Source organism: Centruroides vittatus, unplaced genomic scaffold, assembly GCF_030686945.1.
Source record: "Centruroides vittatus isolate TY-2023 unplaced genomic scaffold, ASM3068694v2 contig_941, whole genome shotgun sequence".
Classification (NCBI taxonomy): Eukaryota; Metazoa; Arthropoda; class Arachnida; order Scorpiones; family Buthidae; genus Centruroides; species Centruroides vittatus.
Genome location: NW_027122625.1, coordinates 637,861 through 665,806, shown reverse-complemented (window position 1 = coordinate 665,806; position 27,946 = coordinate 637,861). Strand labels below are relative to the sequence as shown.

Here is a 27,946-nt window from a genome sequence, read left to right as displayed (position 1 = left end):
GGCCATGTTTATCTACCAGTGTAAATTATAGTAATTCTGAAATATTTTTGGTATAAATATTCTCCTCTTACATTGACAAAGATAAGTATTATTCACTTTTTTTTTTTAAACTCTTTCCGCCCTGTGGGCACTAAGAGGGTCTCTTTTAGAAGGCTCATTATGGGTTCGGCCAGGCCCACAATGGGGCGACCGGGTGGTGAGGGACGGGGCCCGGCATATCCGAACGGACCACACCCCGAAAAATTCCTGGGGATTTTCGACCCGTTCGGATTCGATCCCGGGTCCCCCAGAGCTGTAGGCTGCCACCTTGACCGCTCGGCCATCCGGCCGTCAATTATTATTCACTGTTAGTTGCAATGTTTTAATCAAATCTACACCTATAAAATATCTGACATTTTTTATAATCTCATTTATCTTAGATTCTTGACAACTTATTACTACTAGAAATTTTTGTAAACAGAAAACATACTAAAATATTAATTTATTTCTTAGGTATGTAGTTTCCTCTTATAATTTCATTACACATGGTGAGCGAAACACCTTTTTTAACTGAAATTCGAACTGAGTTGGCAGGGAATATTTTGTCATGATACAACCATTTTGTACTTAGGAGGCATCCATCTTTACGCGTGTGTACCATATGTTTTTATCGTGTTAATATTTTCCCTGCCCCACTTAGTTCGATTTTATAAGGGTATTAAGAGACTTTTGACTCAACTTCTATTTTATGGAAAAATTATAAAATCTTCCGACATTTTAAAAATTTTATTAGTTTTTAAGATAAATTGATAATGCATTCAAGCGATAAAGGAATATTAGTCATTAGCAATCTATTTGTACAATTGATGTGGACTACAAAAATAGCAATTTCATGACGACTTTTTCTTCCTATCGATATTACGTTACAAGCGAGAAATAAAGCGAAACGAACACGCTGTAAACGAATTGCTCGACTCGTATTTCGAGTTTGCTATTTTCTTATAAAACATACCTTACATATTTTGCTGTATACTTTGACTGATTTAAAATAATTAGTGAAAAGATACTTTCAGTATATATTTTATTCTTTACGTATATTACATGCAAGGTAGAAAACTGCCAGAAAGTGGCCTATACACGACGAAACAAACCCAAATAAAATGGAATGGCAACGCAACACATTAGATGGAGTTCCCTTGCGTAAAGCACAAAACCGCGACAATTACCAGTGTTCAGTTGTATTTTCTACTGTCATTGGAGGATATGTCTAGTAACAAGGAAAAACAGTAAAATACTCGAAGGTAGGCCTACACATATAATTAAATCTATTTTTAAATGATTTTTTATGGTGTTCAACAGAGTTCCTCGAAGTCTATTTTTACTGGCTTGTTGATAAAAGAAATTTAATTAAAAATTGATAATTGCTAAAAACCAGTTGTAATTTTTGTTTAACTTAATAATGTGTACAATGAATGACATCCTTGGACGAAATAGTTAAGGCATCCGAATCCAGGCGAATTTTCCATAGACGACCCGTTCCTCATCTCTTGGCATCTCCCATTGTGGGCCTGGCTAAACTCACTAAGGACCAAGAAAAACGGCCTTCTTAGTGCTCACAGGGCGGAAGAGACAAAAAAAAAATTAATCTGAAGGGGACCAAAAATAAATAGAACGGATATTTGATACAAGCGGAAGAAGGTGGAGGTCCTGAAAGATGTTCCCTTCCAAAAGATTAATTTTGTATTAATTTCTGTCTGCAATTTACAGAGCTATTATTATTATATATTATTAATATAGTTTCAGAATTTAAAACTTTTATTGAGGTCAACACACCAATTAAAACGGAAATCCGTAATCAAGCATTACTAAATATTGATTGCAATATGTATTGCATTCAATTACACGACACTAGTTTTTCGGGCTGTGATCATTATTCGATGAAGTCATGTTGATTTATCGGCACGTTCAATGAAATTATAATGAACTCAGTCATTATAAAAATATTTAAGTTTTAAGATTGGAGAATGGGACCCATCCCTTACCGGGGGCACTCTCGGCCTCTCCATTGGGATAGCCGAACGATGGGCTTTGAAAAAAAAACTTTTTTCAAGGTATTTTTCAAGCCTATCGTTCGGCTAGGCAACAATGGAGAGGACGAGTAGTGAAGGATGGGACCCAAAATACACGAAACGGACCACCCCGAAAATTATTCTGGAGTTTTTTACAGGTGCGGATTCGATTTCAGGTCCCACAGAACGGTTTTTTGGAGACTTCATTGTCTCGGCCTACTAAATAACGGCCGGCCTTACGAAATAATTAATAATTTTAAAATAAATGTTTCTATAGAGTAAACTTTTCCTTATTTTGGCCTAAAAAACGCATGATTCACTATTAAATATTCAAGACACGATTCTTAGTTTTGAATTAATGCCAAAACGATATTTATCGCTTTAATCTCCTCGGCTGTCTCGCAGTGAAAATCGTATTTTTAAAACAAAGAATATAATTAATAAAAACAGGAAAGTTTATTTTTAATCAAATCTTTATCGTAATAACATTACAATTTAATTTTAATATTTACGCACTTTCTTCGTGTTATTTAAATATGCATTTGAAACCTAAAGGTTGTAATTTATTAACAAGTTACTCAGGAGCGGATCCACGGGGGGTTACATTGAGACGAAACAATTAAAATTGATTTGTTCGAACGTGAAAACGTTTATTAAAAATATTTATGGTAAATATCGTTTACTGGACCATCGAAAGTACAATTGTCTTGTACACGTTAATAAAAGCTACTTACAATTATTTAAATATTTTTAATTTTTTAGTTGCGGATCCGTTGGGTTCTTCTGGATCCTCAACTCAAAAAAAAAAAAAAAAAAAAAAAATCTTGCAAGTAACTTCAGTGAAAGACCCAGAAGAACCATTTAAGTTCTTCTAGGTCCTCCAAGGGTTCCAATATCCTCCACAAAAAGAAATTAACATCAGAAACTTGTCATCCATAATTGGTCAAAAGTAATCTGACATAACAAAAACTTTACATTAATATCATTATGATATAACGTCATTGTACGGAATTGACTTTGACCTCAATTTACTTCATTCGGGTTAAAACACTAATCCCGAACTAAGTAAATAATAAAACATTCGACACATATACTCATTCTTTTAAAATAAAAAAATAAATAAATAAATTTGACAATGAACTCAATAAAATTAATTTACAGATAAGTGTTACAATATTTTAAATGCTATTGATATATTATTGTAAAATAAATAAAATTATTTAATACTATCCATAATTCCTATTTATCGAAGGTAAAAGAGTACAGATTTGTAATATAACTCATAAAAATGTCAATAAATAAATAGACGAGTGGGCGTCGTCTGCGATTGAAACGAAGATATCAAACACTACTATAAAAAAACACAGAGAATTTAACAGAACAGAACAAATTAAAACAATTGATCAATTTAAAATTTTCGAATTTAAATTAAAATCCACCAATAAAACTTTACGTGGAATTCGATTGGTCGACATTAAATTTAAAATAACACCCAATTTTAAAAAAGTACAAACGACGTAAAGTTTATTTTAACCAATGAAATTCTTTAAATGATAATAATTATTAGTTATAACAATTATTTTTTTAAAAAGAAATTGATTATAATTTTAAATCGAGAGCGTGACACGTGAAACAGAGTAGTGTGATGTAATCGACAGACACTAGACCGATAACACTACGCAATCCGCCGTGTTTCTGCTAGTGTGGGTTTGGTCGTTCAAGGGTGAAGATGGCTGCACGTGAATTTGACATAGTTATTTTTGGTGCTACGGGCTTTACGGGTCAATATGTGTTCGAAGAATTAGCTCGACTGTCTAAAACCGAAAACGTGAAATTTGCCTTAGCAGCCAGAAGCGAAAACAAGTTAAAATCTGTGATCGAAAAATCAAAAGAGTATCTGCAGTCTGTTGGTATGTATGGAGACAAATCTTATCAAATATGTATAATATATATATTTTTAACCGTTATTTCTGATGTAGACGATAAAAGATTGGCATTAAAAATGCGCGTTATCATGGTGATTCATTGCATATTATACTTGCTACACATAACCTCAAATATTTCTACAATGTTAAATGTTACAAATAATTCGTAACGCGTTAATATTTAATATGCAGAGGTTAAATATTTAACTGAAATCCTGTACCTAGGGTTTTAAAGATTTCGCGAATTAATTCTTGCCACATTTACATAAAAATAAGTCTAACCATGTATGACATTTGTTATCTAAAGTAAATTTTATATTGATTGATGAAGATGTAGATTTTTATAAATTCGGATGATAATTTTTTACTGTAATAGATTTGTATTAAATAATAATCCAAGGACACTATTTTGATTCCGTGGTTTACTTATTCGCACGGTATTTAACGAAAAATACCGTAATAAATATTAAATTGTTTAATGACGAGTTTGACGAAGTTAAATAATTCGATTTAGATCGTTGGAGCTTTTTAATTTGCATACTTGAATACCTTGAAGCTTCAAGGATTTCCAGTATGCGTAGGTTCTTTTAATAGGCATCGAGGAAAAGAAAGCATATTTGTATTATTTGTAACTGTATTGTTGCTTAATTATATTTTTCTTTATAGTATTTGCTATTAAAGAACTGTTTTAAAATAATAATGAAATTATTGATATGAATTACATTTGCCTGATTACTGAAATTTTATATTTATAAATCTATAGATGATTATATAACAGGATACAACTTAATTTGTCTTTAAATTTCAGGGTGCTGTTTAAAAACTTAACTTTAGTTAATTAACCATTTATTATAATTTTCTAAAAAAGTATGCTTATACTAGAAGAATCTTATATAGTTATGTAAAATATTTCAAAATTATTTGTTTGTTAAACTTAAAAAATTTGACGTATACTTGTTTTGTTATTCTTTTCAACGTGATTTAATCTGTCCTTGAAATTTTTTTCCGGCTTTCGTGTAACGACGTCTTTGTAAGTAATTTTTGAAGTAAGAAAATACATTCGTGATGATTTATATTAATTTGTGGAAATTGTTTTCTAAATATCTATCTGTTATTTTTTTCAATGAGTCCTTTGTATTAAATTAAAGGAGAGACTGCCTTCATCCAGAATTCAAACATCTCATTAACTTATGAATAATATTAGTCAAAAGAATAATGTAATCATTTAATATATCAGTTTATAATAATAAAAGAATAAAACTTTTATAATAAAGTATTGCATTATTGCGATAAAGAGTAAGAAATTACATCTTTAATGATAAACTTTTATTCTTTCAGGTGAACCGATAAATGCAGATATACCTATTATCATTGCTGATATTAGTGATGAAAATTCACTGTTAGAAATGTGTAAGAAGACCAAAGTACTTTTAAATTGTGTAGGACCAGTAAGTTTTAATCACGAGAAATTATTATAATTTAGCATAGTCTGACAGAAAAGATTGGTCCGTAGACTCGATTATCCTCTGTTTACCACGCAGAAACGTTACCGGTTAAGGAGTCTGGGTGTCGTAACTGGTAACGCTCCTGCATGGTAAACGTAGGACGTGGATTTAAGTCCTATTCTGGGCCTGTAAATTTTTTCCCACATATATATTTTAAATATGAATAATTATTTAACTAAACGAAGCTGTCGTACAAAGGTTAATAAACACACTCAAATAAGAAACGGGTCGAACGAACTCGAGTGTGTTTATTATTTAATTAATAATTTGAAATACAAATCTACTTATATTGATTAGCCTTGTAGTAGGTTTTTTTTTTGTTTTTAAACTTCAATATATAAACAATACATAAATAATTATTTCCTTAGTAAAGAGTAAACAAATAATTATCATTTATAATACTTAACCCTGGTAAATTGTTTACTTTATTTTGACTTTCTGTGAATATACTTACAAAGAAAATTCTGTGCTACATCATTCTTCCAGTTCTGTTTATTATTAAGCTGTATATGATAATTTACAATCACAGTTCTGCCAAAGATTTGTGCCATATAATAAATTTCAAAATCGAAAAGACATTAGACATAATTCTTTCCTGCTTTCACATTATTAGTTATTAAAATGTTAGTTTATTCTTGGCTGATAATTACTTGCGTAGACTTTACTTAAAATAGTATTCAATAGCCAATGGTAGTGACCGTGACTTGTAGCATATGTGTACCCTTTCTCTTCTGCTTTTAGTTAGAGATTCGATACAAATGACAAGATACCACCTATAAAAACTAGACACTAACTGAAAATGGATCCTGAGATTTGGTATCTGTGATGTAGATTTATAGATGATAGGTCTATAAGAGATACGACTGGTCTTTCTCTCGATTACTAAGTGCTCTAATATATAGCTTTATTTGTTGATAATTTCTGAAAAACACCATCCATAAAATAAGATCAAAAATTTCTTACAAATACAAAAGATTTACAAGTACTATTGATTCCATAAATTACATTCTTCCAAGGACTATATACAATTTAAAAATAATAATGACCATAGAAACAAATTTGGGTCTATTTAAATCTTTATCCTTTATTAAAAATTCCAGTCAGAGAGAGATAGTTAACAACTTGAAGATAAAATACAATCTTTGTTAAAAAGGATTGATGATTTGACATTAAAAACACATACATTCATGCTGACCTTTTCTTGTAGGAACTGATGCCAACAACAAACATTACTAAAAGTTTTGACAATATCACACAGGTCACTGTTGCATTTAAACACTAGTCTGGTGAAAATTTGGGAATTCAACAATATTTACATAACGCATTTGAAACCGTGTCAGTAATTATTGTTGTCTCCTAAACATAAAGTGCAGACACTCTGACACTTGGCAATCTTCATCTTAAGTTTATTTCAAGTGTCTGAGTGTCTGCACTTTATAATGTTTAGGAGACAATATTTACATAATTACATAAATATATTCTTTCCATATGTAGTAATAAAATTAGTATTTGTACTTGATCAAATGCTAATTTTAAAATACCTGTGCAATAATTAAAAGTTTGAATTTCTTGAACATGTTTTCATATTTTGTTTTAAATTAGGAAATAAAATTTTTAAAGAAAGAAATCAAATTTCAGAATATATTTAATATGATAGATATAGATTTATATTTTAAAAGTAATTTGACATTATAGATTATTGTGATAATATCAGTTAGAATTTTATATAAAACATAATCTTTCTTTTATGAAATTTAGTACAATTTATTTGGAGAATGTGTTGTTAAAGCATGCCTTACTGCCAAAACTCATCATCTAGACGTTAGTGCAGAATCACTGGTAAACATAATGTTATGAATTAATTAATAATTTGTTTCTATGGAAATGGTTCATTAATCACTAGAGTTTTTAGTTTCTTGAAGGGATGCAATTGAAATATCACGAAGAAGCAATTCAAAAAGGAGTTTATATAATTGGAGCATGTGGATTTGACAGCATTCCCTGTGATTTGGGAGTATCTCTGGTTAAAAAAAAGTTTCAAGGTATAGATATATTATTTGAATAAATATAATTTTATCTTCATTATTTTGTGTATAAAAATATAACAATTACACATATGAATGTTATTTTATAAATGTGCATTTATGAAAATAAAATCCTTCATCTTGATGATCAATTTCATGCTAATAACAGTTCTGTGTATTTATTGATAGTTAAAATGTTAAATTTATATTATTAATTAAAATATCTAATCATTAGATTTATCAGACTAAATTTAGGTTAATATTAAATTAATTTAACTAAATTTAATTTGGCATAAGGATAAGTCATCTTGTATTCATTTTAATAATAAAAAATTATATTACATTAAATAAACTATTTTTTAAAATTATGAAAGCAAAGATTGGTCCAGAGTGTGGCTTGAATTCTCATTTTCTGTATACTTTGAGGATGTATTAACAGTTAAGCTACTCGGACATCTGTCCAGTGTTTTAAATTATTTAATAAAATTAATATTAAGAGAAGATGGAAGTCTAAACATCCACCTTCAGGACAAATTAGTTATATTGACTTAATATTAGCTTAAATATATCAGTTGTATTTATAAATTTGAAATTCACCACTTTATTTCAATTACTTAAATGTAATAGTCATTACTAAATTTATTCAGTGAATTAAAAGAAAAATATTGTTATATACTAAGCCAGTGGTGCCCACACTATGGTCCAAGCATCTGAAAATTAACAAAAAAATATAAATATATAAATTTTTTCTTAGCTATTAATGCATTTGTGTATGTATGTATATATATAATATATATATACAAATGCATTAATAGCTAAGAAAAAATTTCACTGCACTAAAAGAGAAGAAGAGCATAGGTTATCTGTTGTATTCAAAATCCCTTCGGAAATTTACTTTCCCTTTACCTACGTTTCTTTTTCCTCTTTTTTTGGTGTATATCAATTATTATTTTTTTTTTTTTAAACTTTAAGTATGTAGGAAAAACACTTTGATTTGAAGAATCATTGGCTTTCCAGTTAAAATGATTTTACTTTAAAGATCCGGCTGAGGGGATTTTTTTTATGTTTAAATTGAATTTCTTCTTGTTAGTTATCTTTTGAAAATCTTTATATAACAAGTTCCAGTATTTTGTTATTTGAAAGACTGGGGCAGTTTGTCCAATTGAAAGTTTTGTTCAGGGTTTTAAGAAGTTATGGTTTAACGATGTCAGTAGTTTTTCTTCCTGTGATGATTTTCAATAATGTTTAGAAGATAACTGTTGTGTGTTTTAAGTTTTATAAATTTAAAGGAGAGAAGTACAGTTGGCTTTGTGTATAAAGTTTTTGTTGTCGATTTTTTTTTCTTGATGATAATAGGAAGTTGATTCGTAGTAGTTTAATTTGAAAATGGCTCTCATTAGATGATTTTGTTGTATTTGCAGATGGTTAGTGATATAGTCTGATGCGGTTCCCCATATAGTTATACCATATTGAATTTTTGGTTCTGTACAGATATGATATAGTTGTTTTATTGTATTTATGTTTAGGAAATTCTGTATTTTTCTGATTATGCCAGTAAACTTAGTGACAGTTTTTGATAACTTTTCGATCTGTTTGTCGTATCTGAGTTTATCATCTATTAAAACTCCGGGATATTTTATGAAGTTAATTCTTTCTATCTTCTTGTCATTTATTATTATTTGAAGTTGTTCCTTGTCAATGTTTTTATTTTTATTTACAAAGTAGAGATATTTAGTTTTGTTCTCATTTAGTTTTAACATATTTGAGCTCAGAGTTTGCAGAGGATGTTATTTAATTCATATTGTGCTGCTTTGGAGGTTGTTGTTGAAACGTATTAGGACAATATCATCTGCATATGCTATTACTTTCGATTTTGGTATCACTTCATTCAAGTAAATATTGAAGTATTGATCCTTGGGGAATTCTGGTTTTCGGTGAGAAGCTTTTTGAATACGCATTGTTTACTTTTACTTGATATCTTTGATTTACAGCTGTGACATTAATCATTGTACAGGCACTCCTCTTAAGCCAATATTAAAAAGTTTTTCGAGAATCCGGAGGTCACGCTGTCAAAGGCTTTTGATAAGTCTAGAAATAAGGCTATTACTGAACGAGATTTGTCCAATTTGTTCGTAACTTCCTATTTGAAATGTAATAATGCATCTATTGTGGAGGAGTTTTATCTGTAAACATATTGATGACAGTGAATCATGTTTAGATTGGCAATATGTTTCCAAAGTTTTTTTATAGAAAATTTTCTCTATTATTTTTACTAGCACGGGAATGATGATAATATTGGACAGTAATTTCCTACATCGCTTTTAGACCCTTTATTTTTGTATATCTGTATGACCATATTATAATTTAATTTATTCGGGAAGGTTCCTGTTTTGAAGGATTTGTTTATCAGAAAAGATAGAGGAGTAGCGATGATATCTGCTATTGCTTTAATTATGTCCATATTTAACATATTTGGTATATCAGTTATAAATGATGAAAATAGACTTACTTTTTGTATATATGGAATATACAAAATATTTCTCACCAATTGAAAAGTTTGGGCATCACTGTGCTAAACAATAGAACACAAGAAAAAAATAATATATAAAATGTATCTATTTCAGGTGATCTCAATTCTGTAGAAACATATCTTGAATTTAACAGTGGACCGCAGGTGCTTACGATTTGTGTTTTTATATGTTGTTAACACAATTAATAAATTTAATTATTCCAAACTCTGATATATACAGTCAACTCACCTTAAATGAACACTAATAAATTAAATTCTCATGTTAATGCAAATTTTGTTGTTTCCCTGGCAAAACACCATTTTCATGTTAAATTTCATGCAGTAAAGCAAAGAAAAATTTTACCAGAATTAGTTAAACTGAACTGTAAATTAACTTCACAATTCCCAAGAAATAATCCTATTTCCAATAATGGTTGATTTTTATACTTTTTGACATGAACAATGAAAAGTGATACTGTAATAAATGTTCTATTTTGAGTAGAATAGATTTTCTTCTATTAAGCAAAGATGGGTTTGTAGAACAATTCAAACATCTGGTTTGAGTGTACCAATTCCTCAGAAAATAGAAGTTAAAGATTAACCACTCTGATATACTGCTCTATAGTTATGTGACTGCAGGGTCGGTACCTCTTTGGCACCCTGTCGGGATGACACCACTGTGTCTTTGCAGACAGACACAGAAACCGTTCTCGCGCAAGCGGTTGCATATGGAGTATTTTAGGTTCGGAATGGAGACAGAAGGAGATGTCCGGAAGAAGTGCACCCCACACGATTGTTCATTTAACAAATACCCATTTATTTATTAAGGCTAGTTACAGAATAGCTTGTCGCTACAATTAATAAGGAGTTAAGAAGAACCTCAGTGGCTCGAGAGAGAGAGTTTACAACTCTCGTGCGGCAACAAATACCTGGAGTCCGAGTAGATCTTCGACGATGAATCTTCACTGTTCCAGGAGTTCCAGAGTTAGGAGGATGAAAGTTCAGGGTGTTAATCCAGGTACAAGTCCAGATCGATTCCAGGTACAAATGCAGGTAGTCCTCTGGTACAATTCGGGTTGATTTCAAGTACAAATTCAGGTGTAAGGTTACGGAACAGCAATGGTGGGACGCACACACTGATAGGTTCCCAACTGGCAATGAAAAGCCTTAATTGTCATTGCCCCCTTCTTTTTATATGGAGGTCTTTTTTGGGGTTTTTTCCATCATCTGATTCAGAATTTAGCACTTTAAATCCAATCAGCAAGTTTACCCACTGAGTCAAAGTGACTCATTTGAGGCGTCACTCACCACGAGGAACTAAGTCCATGGGAAACAGTTTTTATTATTAAATTAATCAGATAATTTTTTCGAAAAACAAATGTTGTAATACGTTATAAAGGAAACTTGTCCGAAATGACCCTTAAATTTTAAAGGTTCCTTTTCGTAACAAAAATTTGGTTCTCACACTTAAACGGCAAATACTGTCTCTTCCTCATTTTATTTAACTTTAAAATCATTTAGAATGTTAATATGTTTTTGTAAATAAATTTTATTTTATTTAACTTCATTTAGTAAATTAATTCAAAACAGTGTAATTTAAAGATTTAGATTGCTTAACTCCCTAAATTATATAATCTAAACCCCAAAAAATCATTAATATGAATTTTCAATAAACCAAACTAAGTACTGTTTCCCTAGCAATTCATATTAATGCGAGCTGACTGTATAGCTATACAATGTTAACGTTAACATGTTTTTAATAAATCATAATATGAAAATAAATGTAAATATTTTAAAAGAATGATTAAAAATTTTAGGGTGAAACCTTTAACGCAGGTACATGGAATTCTATGGTTTATGGAATAATAACTATGAATAAAACTAAAGAAATAAGGAAACAATTAAATAAGACTGTTTTTAAGAAAAGTCCAAACTTTTCACATCGTTTGTCAAAAAGGTATGATGTTAACATGTAAAAATTAATTAAATCTAAAATCACTTTTAATTTATCAAAGCATTATATTATACATTGTGTTTTTATAATGAATTTTTTTAAAGTTATATTAAAATATTTTATCATGCTTGACAGGAAAATTTCTAGTTTGTGTGTGTGTTGTGTGTGTGTGTGTGTGTGTATATACGTGGTGTGATCCAAAAGTTCGGGGAATGCAGTAATCTATGACAACAAAAGCATGTATTTGAAGTTACAGTGTATGAAATGGATTCTACCAAACCACCTCTACGTGTTCAGGTTAATTTCACCCGTGTCATGTGATTAAACCACGAGCGCTGCTGTTTTTTCCGGAGATAGTTACCTTTGTTCTGCGACGAATCAAAGTGGAGTTACAAGAACAACCTCCAACATTTCGACTTCACCGTGACCTTTCACCGTAGAATCACCGTACACCTTTCTTAGCAATTTTAAAATCTCCATAGGTGTTTTACCTAAACGCTGACAAGATTTAATGTTGGAGGTTGTTCTTGAAACTCCACTTTGATTATGTTGCAGAACAAAGGTAACTATCTCCGGAAAAAAACAGCAGTGCTCGCGGTTTAATCACATGACATGGGTGAAATTAACCTGAACACGTAGAGGTGGTTTGGTAGAATCCATTTCATACACTGTAACTTCAAATACATGCTTTTGTTGTCATAGATTACTGCATTCCCCGATCTTTTGGATCGTACCATGTGTATATATATAAATAACTCTTGACATGTACTCCTTTATACCTCTAAGCTGGTAATAAAAACAGCAGTACGATTGTATAAACAAGACCATAGTCTTGTCAAAAAATAAAGAAAAAAAATATATATATAATTTTTTTTTTGTGTGTGTTATGGACAAAGTGATTAATACGGGCATTATGAATAATGACCAACAAAATCAGGCATTGTAATAAATTTCAATAATTTATCAAATTGACCAGTCATTATGAATACTGTTATCATCTAGTCAGGCAAAGAGATAGATACGTTGAGGAGTGATCGTCCGACATACTTTAGCCAATCAGAACTTACATCTTAGTTGTGCATGTGTATTGAATTTAGTACCGAATTTTAAATATATGTGACCAGTAGTTAATCTTTCTTCTTTGTCAAAAGTAATGATCATGGAGGAATCATTAAGTGATATGAATAATCACTTCAACAGCTGATTAAATGATTTAATGGTAGAAATAGGTGAGAACAATCAAATTTTTACAAAATCAACGTATTTGTCAATGATACAAAAAGTGAGAGTCAAAAATGGAAGTTACTTCTAAGTTACCGGAAGAATATCAGTTAATAGTACTTTGAAATAATTCACAAAAAGTAAATATTTCTAAATGAAATAAGTGGAGTTTTTTTTAATCAAATTTAAAATTCGGTACTAAACATGATACGCACACGCAACCTGAGTGCCGACTGGCTAGCATATGTCGAAATATCACTCTTCAACTTCTTATTATCACTTTGCCCAACTAGGTGATAGCAGTATTCATAATGACTGGTCAATTTAATAAATTAATCAATATTTATCACACTGCGTGTCCTTTTTGGTCATTATTCATAATGCCCAATTAATCACTTTGTCCATAACATAAAATATATATATATTTTTTTTTCTTTATTTTTTGACAAGACTATGGTCTTGTTTATAGAATCATACTGCCATTTTTATTACCAGCTTAGAGGTATGAAGGAGTATATGTCAACAATTGATATTTGGCACAGAGTATTAGGTACTCAAATCATTTGCAAAAAAATCCAGAGTTGTAGGTAGTCAGGGGACCGAGAACTGAGTCAAAATAAAATACAAAATGGCGACCCTCTTCTACAAACAGGCAAAACAGTTTCAGCATAACAAGTTTTTTGAACATACTCGTCATTGACTTGTTATCACTGTGTGACAGTTTGCCTTTCTGTTGTTTTTTGTGTGATGTTATCAAACTGTATTGACATAAGTACATATTTTATGCAATAAATTGTGCATTTTTCTTTATGCCATTGCTATTTCTTTCAAATGTGTATACAAAATGGCGTGCATCACTTTAGGACATTTTTGGGTATACAGATGACAATTTATCTTGTCCGTGTGAACCACATGGGTTTCGTACTAATTAATTGATGCTCTAAAACTTTCTAATTAAGAAGTTTGCTCTATCTGTTTTCATTTTCAATTTGCACTGCCTATCTTCCAAATTTTACCACTAGGGGCACTGCTGTCATTTGCATTAGGTGGGGCGTAGTCACTTTACTATACAGTTATCTCACTTGTGTAGCTGTAGCTCTCTCTCCATTCGCAAAAATTTTCCAGTTAAAGGGACTTTCCTATGCACCCTGTATAGATACCACATCATGCACAAAATTATATAACATAACACATTAGGTTTCAGGTTTTAACAAAATATTTACATCAGTATAAAATAAGTAATAAATCAAATTGGTAAAAACAGAATCAACTTCACTTTCTCCGATGGAAATCATCTTTTTATTGAATATTATGGTTCTGAATCAAACAGAAACTTTATCTGAAGCACATTTTTAAAAAGTTTCACTAATTTGACATTATGAGCATTTGAACTTTTATGCAACTGCCACACTCAATGCATCTTTGGTTATCTCTGAAATTAAGTGAAAAAAGGAAAAATAATGCTTAAAAAATAATTAGGAAAACCATTATTATTTGGTGGGATAAAGATTAATGACTTTTCTTTGTCACAAGGTTTGATGGTCGTAATGCACCATGATACAAGTTTTTTTTTATCACTTCATTATTTGAAGAAAAAGAATGATTCTGCCAGATAAGTTTCCTAATGATTTTTAAGCATTTTTTTTTCCAATGAATGATGCAATCTATAGAGGAGTGCATGGTGTGACAACCATTTAAAAGTTCAAATCCTCATAACTTTTCATTTGTGCATCTTTCAGAAAGTTTTTTCAGGTGAAAGTTTCATTTTTGATGTAGAATCATAATATGCAGTAAAAAACAACTGGGGTTTCCATTTAAGAAAGTGAAGTTGACCCTGTTTGATCCAATTGCAGCACCCCTATGATAAAATTCATAGCCCCATTTTGTGGCCCCTTAAAGTCTAACAGTTTGGTTCAATGATTTTTTTTTTGTAGAATGTGTTTTTTTTAATTATTTCAATGAATTGATTAAAACGGACACTATGAACACTTGCTTCTGTAGACAAAGAGAAAATGGTTGTGATACCTCTGCATAACTGCCTACAATGTTGCCTAGTTGCCAATTTTTATTCTAAATTTAAGATATTTTTAAAACTTAACTGCAAACTTTACTCCTTAAGTAAGGTTTCTCTGGGTTATTTTATATTTTAATCAGTCTTATTTAATATTACAATTGTTTTTATTACTTTTCTAGCATAATTTGTAAAAAATAAGGATGTGAAGAGATATAGAAAAGTTGTACAGTAGTAGCTAGCTGAACATTTAAAATTTATTAAAATATATTCTTGGTAAAAAAATTTTGGAAGGTATTTGTTAAATTACTAAAGCTGTATGTTTCTCAATCACAACACAAAAGATTCACACTAACATTAAATATATAACCTTTAATTTCACTAATCATACATAAGTGACACTCTGGCACCTTGATCGATATCCTCCATCTTGTTTTGTTTTTGGCAAGTTAATCACACACCGGCAATCTGAAGACTATTAAAATGTACTGTCATGCCACACAATAAAATTGAAATTACACATAAATGTATAAATGACTTTACAAAAGCTTTATCATCATTATTATTTGGCAGCAATCATACATTAAAATCTTATAGTCTGAGTAAATGTGTGTGTTTTATTGTATTTCATTTGTAAGAAAAGTCTAATAATAATTATAAAAGTATTAGAATTCATGCAACTTGAATATTTGTTTTATATGAAATTTTAAGTTTTCCAATAAATTTCACTTTTTTCCAGACCTGTTGTCTTTAAAAGTGACATTACAAATAAATGGTGTGTACCCTTTCCAGGAAGTGATAAAACAGTCACACTCCGAAGTCAACTTTTTAATTACAATTATAAAAACGAAAGACCGGTAACTAATACCGTAACTGATATAATTTCATGACGATTTTAAAACTAATATAATCAATTTTATATTCAGGTGCAGATACAAACATATTTTGTAACATCATTATTCAATTTATTTTTCATTTTACTGATGGGAATGATGCTCCTTATTTTTTCACGTTTCAAGTATGGCCGAAAACTCTTGGTATCTGTAAGTAAAGATTGCCAATTGTCAAATAATTAACTTAATAATAATCGTATAAAATTTTATTTTTATATTATATATCAGTTTTTAAAAAACTTTACACTATTACACATTTGTTTACAATTTTACAATAAATAAAGCCTAAAATCATGAGGGAGAGTCAAAAAAGAGAGAATGAATTTATTACTCACAAAATACATTAGGCATGGTCCATGTTGATAAGGCTTCTTTTAAAATAGTTCTTGTTGAATTTAGCCACTTGGTCCAACATGTCTGTCACTCCTGGAAAATATGCCAAACCAGTCTTTTGACATCATCTTTGGAACTGTCTTCAAATGGCCGTTGATGAACTGAAACACTGACCCTGAAACTCTGTTTTTGTTCCCTCATCTGAAATCGGTGTCACATGGAGCATGGTTTGGACTGTATAGAGAGTACAGCACACATTTGATGTTTGATGATTTGATACACATTTCCCATGATCAAAGAAGGCTAAGATTGTTTAGTCTGTGGGAAAGGTAATGATTTACCAGCATGAAGTGCCCTTGCTTACAACAGTATCATATGACAGTTTTGAGGACCTTGATCTGACAAATTGATTAAAAAAGCCCTGTGCTGCATTCATCTGTCTGATTGGCACCTACACCACAATAATGTAAGTTCTCATATTGTATTTGGACTGCAAAACATTGAATGTGTGCTTTATCCTCTATACAACTTGGACCTTTCTCCCTGTGACTTCACTCATCTGAAATTGGAGTTGTGGAACCAGTGTTTGTCTCATTGACAGCCATTATAAAGAAGTTGGAGGAAACTCAGCAGACGATGGCAAAAGACTGGTTCCAGAACATGTTCCTGGACTGATAGACATGGTGGACTGAGTGCATAAAACTTGATGGAGACTAGTTCAAAACAGGCCATATTAACCTGGACCCTGTCTAATATATTTCATAAATAATAAATTCATTCTCATTCATTTTTCACTTACTCTTGTGTAATGCTTAATTCATTCCACCATAAATTGGCTTATTAAATATATAAAGCAATTTGGACTAAAGGTATGTGATTAAATATTGAATTTAATAATTAGAATTAATTTAATTAATTTAGAATATACTGGAAGAGAAAATGAGTGTGACTTAAACTTACACTTTTGCTTACTATATGGATTCATTGCCAATTATACTCTATCCAATTATTTCTCCAGACCAAGTGGGAGTTGTGGGTTCAAATTCATGGTTTGATTCTTTTTCTTCCTTCCAGAATATTCTAAATTAATTAATTGTATCAAAATTTAATAATTAGAATTAAAAATGGCAACTTAATCACTTACCATTAGTCCAAATGATTATAAATTTATAGCCATATTAATTATGAGAAAGAATGGTATTTTTGTCTTTATCAATATTGCATTTTAAAAATAAATATTTTAATGAATTTTAATTCTGATCACTTTGAACTTATTTTGCTAAATAAAATTTCAGTATCCACATCTGTTTTCTTTTGGGAAGTTTAAAGAAGGTGGTCCATCAAGGCAAGAGGTAATGAATTTGATTTAATACAGGTACTCCTCACTTTACGACCTATCTGCTTAACAACCACTCGCACTTACGACCAATCAAGTTTCGACCTGCAATTCGGGGAATCCCCTTTCTCAGCTTGAGTGTCAGTCAGTGGCGAATGGTGACATGTGCACTAAGCATACTATAATTGTCTTTTAGTACTATAATAGGCTAATAGCATGCTATAATAGTCTTTTTATGAATAAATTTGAAGTTTGTTGCATAATTTGTATAATTTTACAACGATCCTATATTCCCAGTGCAAGCTCCTCGCTTATCGACAAATTTGCTTAACGACGTAGTCATCGGAACGGAACTCGGTCGTAAAGTGAGGAGTACCTGTATATCATTTTTATTTGCAACAGCTTTCAAAATATCCTCTTATTTTATCAGATTAAGGAAGCATCTTTCACTACTGTGTTTTGGGCTGAAGGATGGAAGGATAAACTGGATGTTGACAAACAACATACAGAACCGCCCAATAAGAATATGAAAGTAACTTTAACTGCACCTGGTTAGTGTTTACTTTTGTTCCTTTAAAATGTAATGTTGAATTTCAATTATGTAGTTGTCTTTTTATAGATGCAGCATACATTACTACAGCATTCTGTATAGTCAATGCCGGTGTTGTGTGTTTGAAAGAAAATGAGAAAATGCCTGGAAGGTAAGAAGAAAATATAATTTAAATTTACTTTGTATCTTTTTATGGATTAATTTAATTTCTGCAATTTTATTTTCAGTGGTGGTGTCTTAACTCCGGCAGCTGCTTTTGAAGATACTTCGCTATTAGAACGGTTACAAAAGTCAGGAATGGAGTTTAGTATTATAGAGAAGTAATCACAGACTGTTCCACTGTGCTATTCTAATTCAACAGAAAATATTAACAATTTACATGTATCAAATTTCTGTTGATGGGAACAATTTTTTTTATGTTTGATGTTTTGCCATTTGTACTAAGAAATCTATTAAGTCTTGATTTGTTATCGTATGTTAAATCTAGAATTGCTTTTCAGTCGAGCAATATTAATTATTGATTTATGCACGTAAGTAAAAATTACTTGTAGTGAAATAAAATGGTTTAACATTTTCATCAATGTTCTCTGTTATATACATATATATAGCATTTGTCAATTGTAAGAAATTTAAAGCACAAGATATACTCTTAGTTAAGTTATATGCAAATTAGTGAAAATTGGTTTTCGTGTTTGCATAAAAGGTTGTGCCTTATTTTTGAGTGGTGCGTGAGCATTTCAGAGGGGGTAAATGTCGCTTGCTCCTCAGGAATTGAGTAAAATTTCCACAACTTATAATTGTAAAAATGGTTGAGATGTACAATCTTATATCCTCAACCATAGGACACTTTGTCTCTTCATTTGTTTATAGAATACAGTATTGCATCAAATCTGAAAAAACTAAAAATTTATTCATGCAATTATTTGTCTTCAAGCTTTGGAAAATTTTCTGCAAAGGATCGTGCTTGTGAACCATAGTTATTACGAGAGCAGATTATATAGCAGGCATGGGCAAATGTGGCTCCGAGAGCCGGACGAGGCTTTTTTTGAGTTACATGCGACTCTTGCTGAAAGTGCTATTCTTCCCAGCCTTACCATACTATCCACCACGACAGTACAGAATTGCAGCTCCCATGCATTTTGCAAAACCTACATTTTAGCTCCCACTGAACTCTTGCTTGCCCACCCGTTATATAGTTTGACAAGAAAAGGTATACATATAGGCTAGTTTTATAGTTAGAAAACTCGTGGATACTTAAATGTTTTTCAGGAGTAGCAATACATCATTAGTGACTAAATTGAACAGAGAAATTCAGTCACAGACCAAAAAAGTAGGCCTAATACTATGCAATGCATGGCATGGTATAGCTTGATGGAGCCCAGGCAAATTCATTCATTTGAATTAGTATATTGCTATAGGGCCTGTAATACAGATTCAAACTTTTTTTTTGTAGAAATTTTTTGGGTGAATCTTTTCTTTTAAAAAATTGGTTTGAGGCCCCTATTGATGGAAGTCTCAGGCAATTGTTCTTTTTGCCCATAGAATAAATAACTTGCCACTGTTGCAATGTTTAAGATCAGAGAGAAAAAAAGATTTAAAATTGGTACTATTTTATTTATAACTGCTCATAATCTAGAAGGAATTTAATCCATCCATGTAAAGAGTGTATATCATGTTTCTAAATGATGTGAATCCATGTTCAGAGTTGCAATACATAAAAATGGCAGAGAAAAGTAGAGACAGAAATTTAGAATACCTGTCATCAGTTAACGGAAGTCTTGCATACTTAGAATTTGATCTTGTTGCATCACTTAAGATACACGTGCACGACACATCGCCATTACCCAGAATCATGCCGTATTATTAATTGAAAACTACTTCAGATATTGCTATTGAGGAAAAACTGTGATAAACAAATCACATTTAGACAGACATAAAATTGCAAAACTTATTTTATTTAATGGTTACTAGATGCTTCATTTTTACTTTTGCTCGGCTGTTATACACAGCAGAGGGAAAGTATGGCGATCGGTCAGAGAATGACTCCCCAAGATTTTTACATTCTCGGACTCTGGACACTTTGAAACATGGAGAGATGCAAAAAATTCTGGAGGGGGTTATGTATGTATAGATGTCAGCGTGTATGGGGGCACGATTTTGTTCACCCTGTTTGAAGCTTAATAACTCCTGTGCTTTTTGTCGAAATGTTTTTAAAATTTTGCGAGGAGATTTATGTATTAGGGCGATTGAGGCTATTCAACTATGTTGATTAAAGGTCGAGGGGTGGGGAGATAAAGGGGATCGTGTCATATCTCCAGTATGATCGGATTTAATGACGATTTTGTTCGTTAGGGGCCGTCCATAAATTACGTAAGGGCGATTTTGGTCATTCTAGACCCCCACCCACCCCTGCATAAGAAACCGTAATATTTTCTTTGATCCCCTCCCCTTCTCTGTCTTACGTAATATTTAGGCATAATTTTACAGAAAAATTTTAACGAAAATAAATTTTTTCAATGAAACCCTAAAAGCTTTAGGTCCAAAATATATAGTTATTAATTTGTTAACATAGTTTTTTTTATAAATAATAGTACATATTAACAAATTTAAAAATATAAAAAATTAATAAATTCGAATGAACAATTTATTTTAAGAACTTTATTTTTTAATTATTAATAATCTTTTTATTATCATCATTAATCAACATCATAATATTCATTTTTATATTAATTTTAATTTTTACAAAAGGACTCAAAAAACTTTTGACAGATCGACCAGCCAGTGCACGTGTAAACAGAAACTTCATACAAAATAAAACAAGAGAGAATAGAAACCACATTCTCTTGCCATATTGGTTACATCTTGGCTAAGGCCAAGAAAATAAACTACATGCTACTAAAATGTGCTAGGTGCACCGGGGAACTAAATCATAAAACTTATAAAACTGTATATAAAGGGGCAATACCACCAATGCTACTTTACGCGGCTTCTAGCTGGGATCATGTAACTAGTAAAAATTCATAGCAAGTAAATTACTCTCTCTTCAAAGACAGTTTGCCATCAGAATTTCAAAGTGCTGCAGAACTGTTTCTACTGATGCCTCTCTGATACTAGCAGAGCTCCTTCCTTTACCACTATTAGGGATTGCAATTGCTGGATCCCTCATCCAGCAATCCAGCTGGATCCAGCGCATTCTTCGGCCTGCTGGATCCGCAAATACTCAATTAACTTTCTAAATAATAACGAAGAAGTCTACGTTGTCGCGTTTCCGCTTTGCTAACTACTAGACTGCTACTAATTACTTACTCACTACTTTACTAACACTAATAATTAAATTACTTCTGAATAAACTATACCTTAATCAATCCAGAAAAATTTAATAAAACAATAACGTATTCAATCGCTTTTAACGATCTTCCTCAGTTACAAAAGAATACAACATTAACTATAGAACATAAAATGTGTTTGGAATAAATATAAAAAGAATAGTGCTTAATTGCATCCCATTTTTAAACAAGATACATAGATGTACTGCCAGGTCTAATAATTTTCGTATTGTATACCGACGTAATCCCACTGTTTTCGAACTTTTAAGAAACGATAGAAAGAAAGAGGATCGGAATTCAACAGAATATGAACGGGTATATATATTCGGTGCCTTTACACGACCAACGTTTCAATTCCAAGCTTGTTTATATGGGTGCAACGATGCGCAGTTTAAAACAAAGGCTCGAGCACAAATATACAATCAGTAAGAACCTTGACAACACTGCGCTGGCATCATACGCAAGACAGAAGGATGTTAACGTCCAATGGGATCGAGCGGCAATTATAAAGACGACGACGAATAAACAAACGGTCAAACATCTTGAGAAATTGGAAATCTGCCAGGCGCACATGAAAACTGGTTGTATAAACCATAGAAATGCGGACTCATTGTCTACCGTGCGGAGATCCTTTACAAATGCTGGTTTCGTTGTTATATCTTATATATATATTTTTTCCGCTATTTATTTTGTTTATTTATCTATACTTTGTCCGTTTGGGCGTTTTCCGTTAATTTTTATATTTATTCCGAACACATTTTATGTTCTATATTTAAAGTTCTATTTTTTTGTAACCGAAGAAGATCGTTAAAAACGATTGAAAACGTTATTATTTTATTAAATTTTGCTGGATTGATAAAGGCGTAGTTTATTTAACTTATTCTACTTCCAGTACATAGTTTTATATACTTATAAATAACTACAGACTAATATGTAGAGCCTATATAAGAAAACTAGTAAGACTGATAGCCACTTAGCCACTGATTATCCTCCTTACATTATTATAATATACTAGCTGACCCGGCCACGCGTTGCTGTGGCTCAAAATGTATCTATTATAAATGTATAACACTTCCCCCGTGGGGGGAATTTCAAAAAATCCCTTCTTAGTGTACATTCTCTTGACGTACCCTATTAAAACGCAATCAAAAACGCATCTAAAATAGTATAATAAAAGCAGAGTTCTTCACAGTAAGCCTTAATCCCGTCACTTTTCCCGCTGGGGAATATCGAAAAATCCCTTTTTAGTGTATATTCTGTTGACGTAACCTATTAAAACGCAATTAAAAACGCAAAAAACCGAATGTAAAATAGTATAATAGAAGCCGAGTTCTTTACGGTAAGCCTTAATCCCGTCCATCTCCCCCCACTGGGGGGAATTTCGACATGTATATTATATAAAAACACGTGCGTATTCGAATGCAACGTTGTGTCAAAATTTCAAAGGAATCGGTAGGAACAAACGAACGTTATATTTTATTTATATAGATAGATAGAAAATGATCTGCTTCAGTCCATTCTCACAGAAAAGCAGAATGCCTGACAGAAAAGCAAACTTAGGTCGTCGGAAGTTAGCGCCATCTGTTGGACATAAAAGCCTTAATCCATATATAAATATATTTTTGAAAGGGGGAAATGGTGTAGGGGTATGAAAAATAGATAGTAGCCGATTCTCAGACCTACTGAATATGCATATCAAATTTGGTAGAAATCGGTAAAGCCGTTTCGGAGGAGTAAGGTAACTAACATTGTGACACAAGAATTTTATATATAAGATTAATACAAATTAATTAGTAGAATTACTTTTGCTAATATTTAACTTAAAGATAGATTATAATTAATAATTATAAAGTAAACTAAACATTTAAAGTTAATTATCTCTATCTAAAGTGTTAAATCGAACCAAAGTTAAGTTTACTACCTAAATGTGTAAGAAGTTTTACTGATTTATAGTGACCAGTCTAAATAATAAAAGTTTCTTAAGTATTTAAAAAAAAAATGTTTTATTTCTTTAAAAAAACCATAAATTGCTGGATAGATAAATAGATAGCTAGATAACACTTTATTGCACCAAAAATACATCCGCGCTGGATCCAGCTGGAATGATTTCAATCCAGCAAAAATCCAGCTGGATTGAAAACACTGCTGGATTGCAATCCCTAACCACTATGTATTGTAGAAAAAGTTCTGAATTACTACATCAGTACTACAAACATCAAAGGCTCAACAACAGTCTCTACTCCTATCTACGGCTGTTCAAATGCTACCATATTGCAATTACCCTATCTCTGATCATCACCCTGTAAACAAGGTTATCCCCAGGGTACATTCCTCCATGGATAACCATGCAGACATTAATATCTACACAGATGGATCCAAAAGCCCCCTTCATGTCTGTTCAAGTATCTGTATCTTCCTCCAAACTGACATATTTTGCCCAAAATATGTTAGATGATACCCCCACATATCAAGCTGAAGATGATGTTGTCTACCGAGCTGTTCAGTGGGCCACTTCACTACCAAACAACACTACCACTCTGTCTATCAACATTTACAGTGATTCTTAGTCCGTCCTAAAATTTCTAATAAATACCAATTTCAATAGCAATAAAATCACGTATATCCAGCAACATATTAAAAATCTTGTAAATAAGATAACTTTTATGTTTGTTCATGGTCATACTAGCATCCTATGAAATGAAAAAGCCGACTTTGAGGCTAAGTCAGCTGCAAAGAACACTGACTTGGACTACACTCACAACCCTCTCTCACGCAGCAGCCTTAAAAATTATATTTATGACAACGCTATGCAAAAGTGGAATCAACAATAGTTGAGCAGTAAAACTGGTAGAATAAGAAGATTATTTTCCTAGTATTAAATGCAGGTTCTCATCACCACTTAGAGATTTAACGTTTGCTACTGCTCAACTACTTACTGAGCATGTATAACCGGACAGAAACTGCCTCTTGCTTTTGCTCTACAGAAAACCTGGACACCGTCGACCATATAATCTAGCATTGTCCAATTTACGATCAAGATAGACTTATTCAGAAATTAAAAATCTTTACGCTTGGTTTCAGGTGGCCATATCCTCTCGATAAGCTTGTTCAGAAGCCACTGTTTGATACTTTTTACAATTATGTTCAAAAAATACGGAAGACAAGACTATTTATAATTTCTAGTTTTACATTTGTTTTCACTAAAAATCGAATACTAATTTTATGTTTACTTTGTATCATGTATTTTGGTTTATGTATTCTTAGCGTTATATACCCGTAAGAGTGGTGCACTTATTCAAATAAAAAAAAATTAAAAAAACAGTGAGAAACCCCTACACGGCCTTTCTCCCATGATAAAAAATGTGTAGAGAGTGAATCTGCTAGCGTTATTATTCTATCACGTCACATCTGATGGCGTCAGTACAACGAGCGTTCTTAATAGAAACCGCCAAATTAAAGCCAAATTCAAAACTCCACCACTCAACGAGATCAAAAAATAAAAACAATATATTACGTAAGACGAGATCTATTACCCCCCTACCCCTGAGTAAGAAATCGTAAGAAATCCTTGACCCCCACCCACCCCAAAATACTTTACGTAATTTATGGACGGCCCCTTATTAGCATTTACATTTTTTATAAACCCATCCTACCCTCAAAATTAAGCTTTTTTGGCCATTTTACAATAACTGAAAATATAAAATGTTTTTAATGAAATATCGTAACAGATGGCGCCACCAAATGTTGCCAGGAACTTAAGTAACTCATTACGGGATTTTTAAAAATTTTTAATTTGATAATACAAAATTTTATGTAAATGTCTTTTGTATGTATAACTCTCGGGGTTTCTGCTATTTTGAACTTTTTTTAAGCATTATTTTAAAAAATGTCGTCTTTGGGAGATGTACTCTCTAACTTTATTGCTTCATGTTAAATGTTTGTTTTCCCTCCTTATGATATTTTGGTTAATGTTACCCTAGGTCACAAAATGGCGGCGGCTGGATTTTTTCCCCATCCTGGCGACCGCGGTGGGGAAAAATTTTTTCCCTAGAGTCGTGACGTCGACGCCTTGGAGAATTTTTCCCTGTTCGGTTTCATACCTGAGTTCGACGTTGGCGAGAGTCCTGTAACCTCGAAACGGCGACTTTCGTGTGTGTAAATTTGGGACGGTAGAGGGAGCTTTTTCGTGACGTCGTGCGAGAGTAATATCGGCGGGTAATTCGTAGTGGTTTTACGAACGAATATGCAAATGCTTGATCTGTGACGTGAATTCTGTTCATTTCGATTCAATTTTATGCAAATTGCCTACCAGTTGGAAACGCCTGCTGCTGTGTTACAGTTCGGTTGAACAGTCGTATTTCTTTTCATAACGATTTATCGGTTTCGAAATAACTATTAGCGCTTAATATTTGTTATTATTACTTCCTGTATTTGTAAGTATTCCTATTTCTTTTATTGTAATATTTCGCTAAGCGTTAGAAAAACCTCTAATTAGAAATTAAGGAAAGGCTTTGTTTTTTTTTACCTACATCCCAACCTCCCCTCTTTTAGTTTATTACAAATTGTTCGGAAATGAGTGATTTAGTCGATTTGCTTTCCAACGACGAATTTTGGTCGAAATGCACTTGCCGTGATTTTTACAAGTTGATGGAAGGCGAATTTTTGGAGTTAGGTGTACCTCCTCTTATCGATAGCGCATTTAAATTTGCTGCGAAATTAGGAATACAGCCGACCGAGGCCATTTGCATTTATTGTGATTCCCTATGCAAATTATACTACCGGAGTAATAGAGAAAGCTGTTTCCTGCGATGCACGAAGTGCCGTACAATGACTTCAGCCTTCGAAGGTACATTTAAAAGTAAATTTGGTCGCATTTCCTGGGGTAGCATTCTGTCGTTTATATGGAACTATCTTTGTCTGGAATGTACTGCGACGACCTCTGCGATTGCGGCAGGCATATCTAGAAAGGCGGGTGTCGATTGGTCCAATCACATAAGGTTGGTAATGCTTATTGCTATGAGTAATATGTCATCATTTAAAATCGGAGGGCCAAATAAAACAGTGGAGATTGACGAGACTGTCATATGTAAGAGAAAGTACGAGAGAGGGCGTATATTAAAGAGCACGAAATGGGTGGTTGGCGGAATCTGCCGGGAAGACAAGAATTGCTTCGTATGTCAGGTTAACGACAGATCAGAAAATACTTTGAATTGGATCGTGTATAAATACGTAAATTCAGGCAGCACTATAATAACGGACGAATGGAAAGGATACATGCATATTGACGACATCGAAGGGGTAGCAGTCGAACATAGGACAGTAAATCATTCGAAAAATTTCGTCGATCCCAAAACAGGAGATCATACTCAGAATATCGAACGCCTCTGGGGCTATTTAAAAAACAAGAAACACCTGCCAAAACACTATACTAGTGATCTATCTGACTCGTACATGTACTTGTTTATGTATAAGAAATTCTTGAATTGGCCCTCCAGGAAACCAGGCGAGAGATTTCAAATTTTTGCTCAACACTTACGCAACATCTATCCTGGCAGTGGAAAAGTGCCGATTTGGCGCGAGCCCGAAACCGTTCCTTCGGCGCCCGCGGCGATTACGAAGCAGAAAGGAAACAAGAAACGAAGGGAAAGATGCCAAAAAGCAGGAAAGTGCTTCCACATCAAAAGAAGGAAAACGCCAATCGACAAATAAAACAGCGGCCGAAGGAAAAAGAACAGGGAAGAAAAGAAATGCACGGAAAGAAAATCTGGAGGTAAGCGAAACCGGGAAAAACTTGGATCGGACAGGAAAGAAACAAAGGAAGAAGTAGCCAACGTTCATCGGAAAGTGAGTAAAAAATGGCAAGATTCTAGAAAAAATTACTTTTTCGCTTTTTTTAATTTGTTATATTTCGGATAAAATCCGCGTATACTGTCGAGCTATTCAAGATGGCGGCCGGTCACGTGGCCATCTTGAATCGAGGGAAAAATTTTTCCCCGTCGCAGTCTCCAACGTAGGGAAAAAATCCAGCCGCCGCCATTTTGTGACCTAGGGTAACATTAACCGATATTTTTATTGGTGACAATGTCCTATTAGTCTTGGATTCTTACGGATTCGAAACTCAGTAATTCAGAATAAACAAGTAGTGAATACATTTTGTTGCTTTCTTAATTTTTAGTTGTACCGCATTGTTTATAAATTGGGTTAATGTTACCCTAGGATCCGAAATGGCGGCCGGGGAAATTTTTCCCTACCTCGGCGACCGCGACGGGGAAAAAATTTTTCCCCGCAATTCGAGATGGCCACGTGACCGG

The 27,946-nt window shown here is 32.3% G+C and overlaps 1 protein-coding gene across 1 annotated transcript; it reads left to right on the top strand.

Moving 5' to 3' along the window:
* Positions 1-3,677: 3,677 nt before the first annotated feature.
* LOC136984962 (saccharopine dehydrogenase-like oxidoreductase) lies at positions 3,678-18,886 on the top strand. The gene is made up of 12 exons (XM_067282115.1): positions 3,678-3,958; positions 5,312-5,421; positions 7,237-7,317; positions 7,391-7,520; positions 10,127-10,176; positions 11,829-11,968; positions 15,937-16,054; positions 16,124-16,240; positions 17,719-17,775; positions 18,190-18,310; positions 18,379-18,460; positions 18,537-18,886. Exons 1-12 carry the CDS (start codon positions 3,778-3,780, stop codon positions 18,631-18,633), a joined length of 1,284 nt encoding a protein of 427 aa, XP_067138216.1. The 5' UTR covers positions 3,678-3,777; the 3' UTR covers positions 18,634-18,886.
* The last annotated feature ends 9,060 nt before the right edge of the window (positions 18,887-27,946 follow it).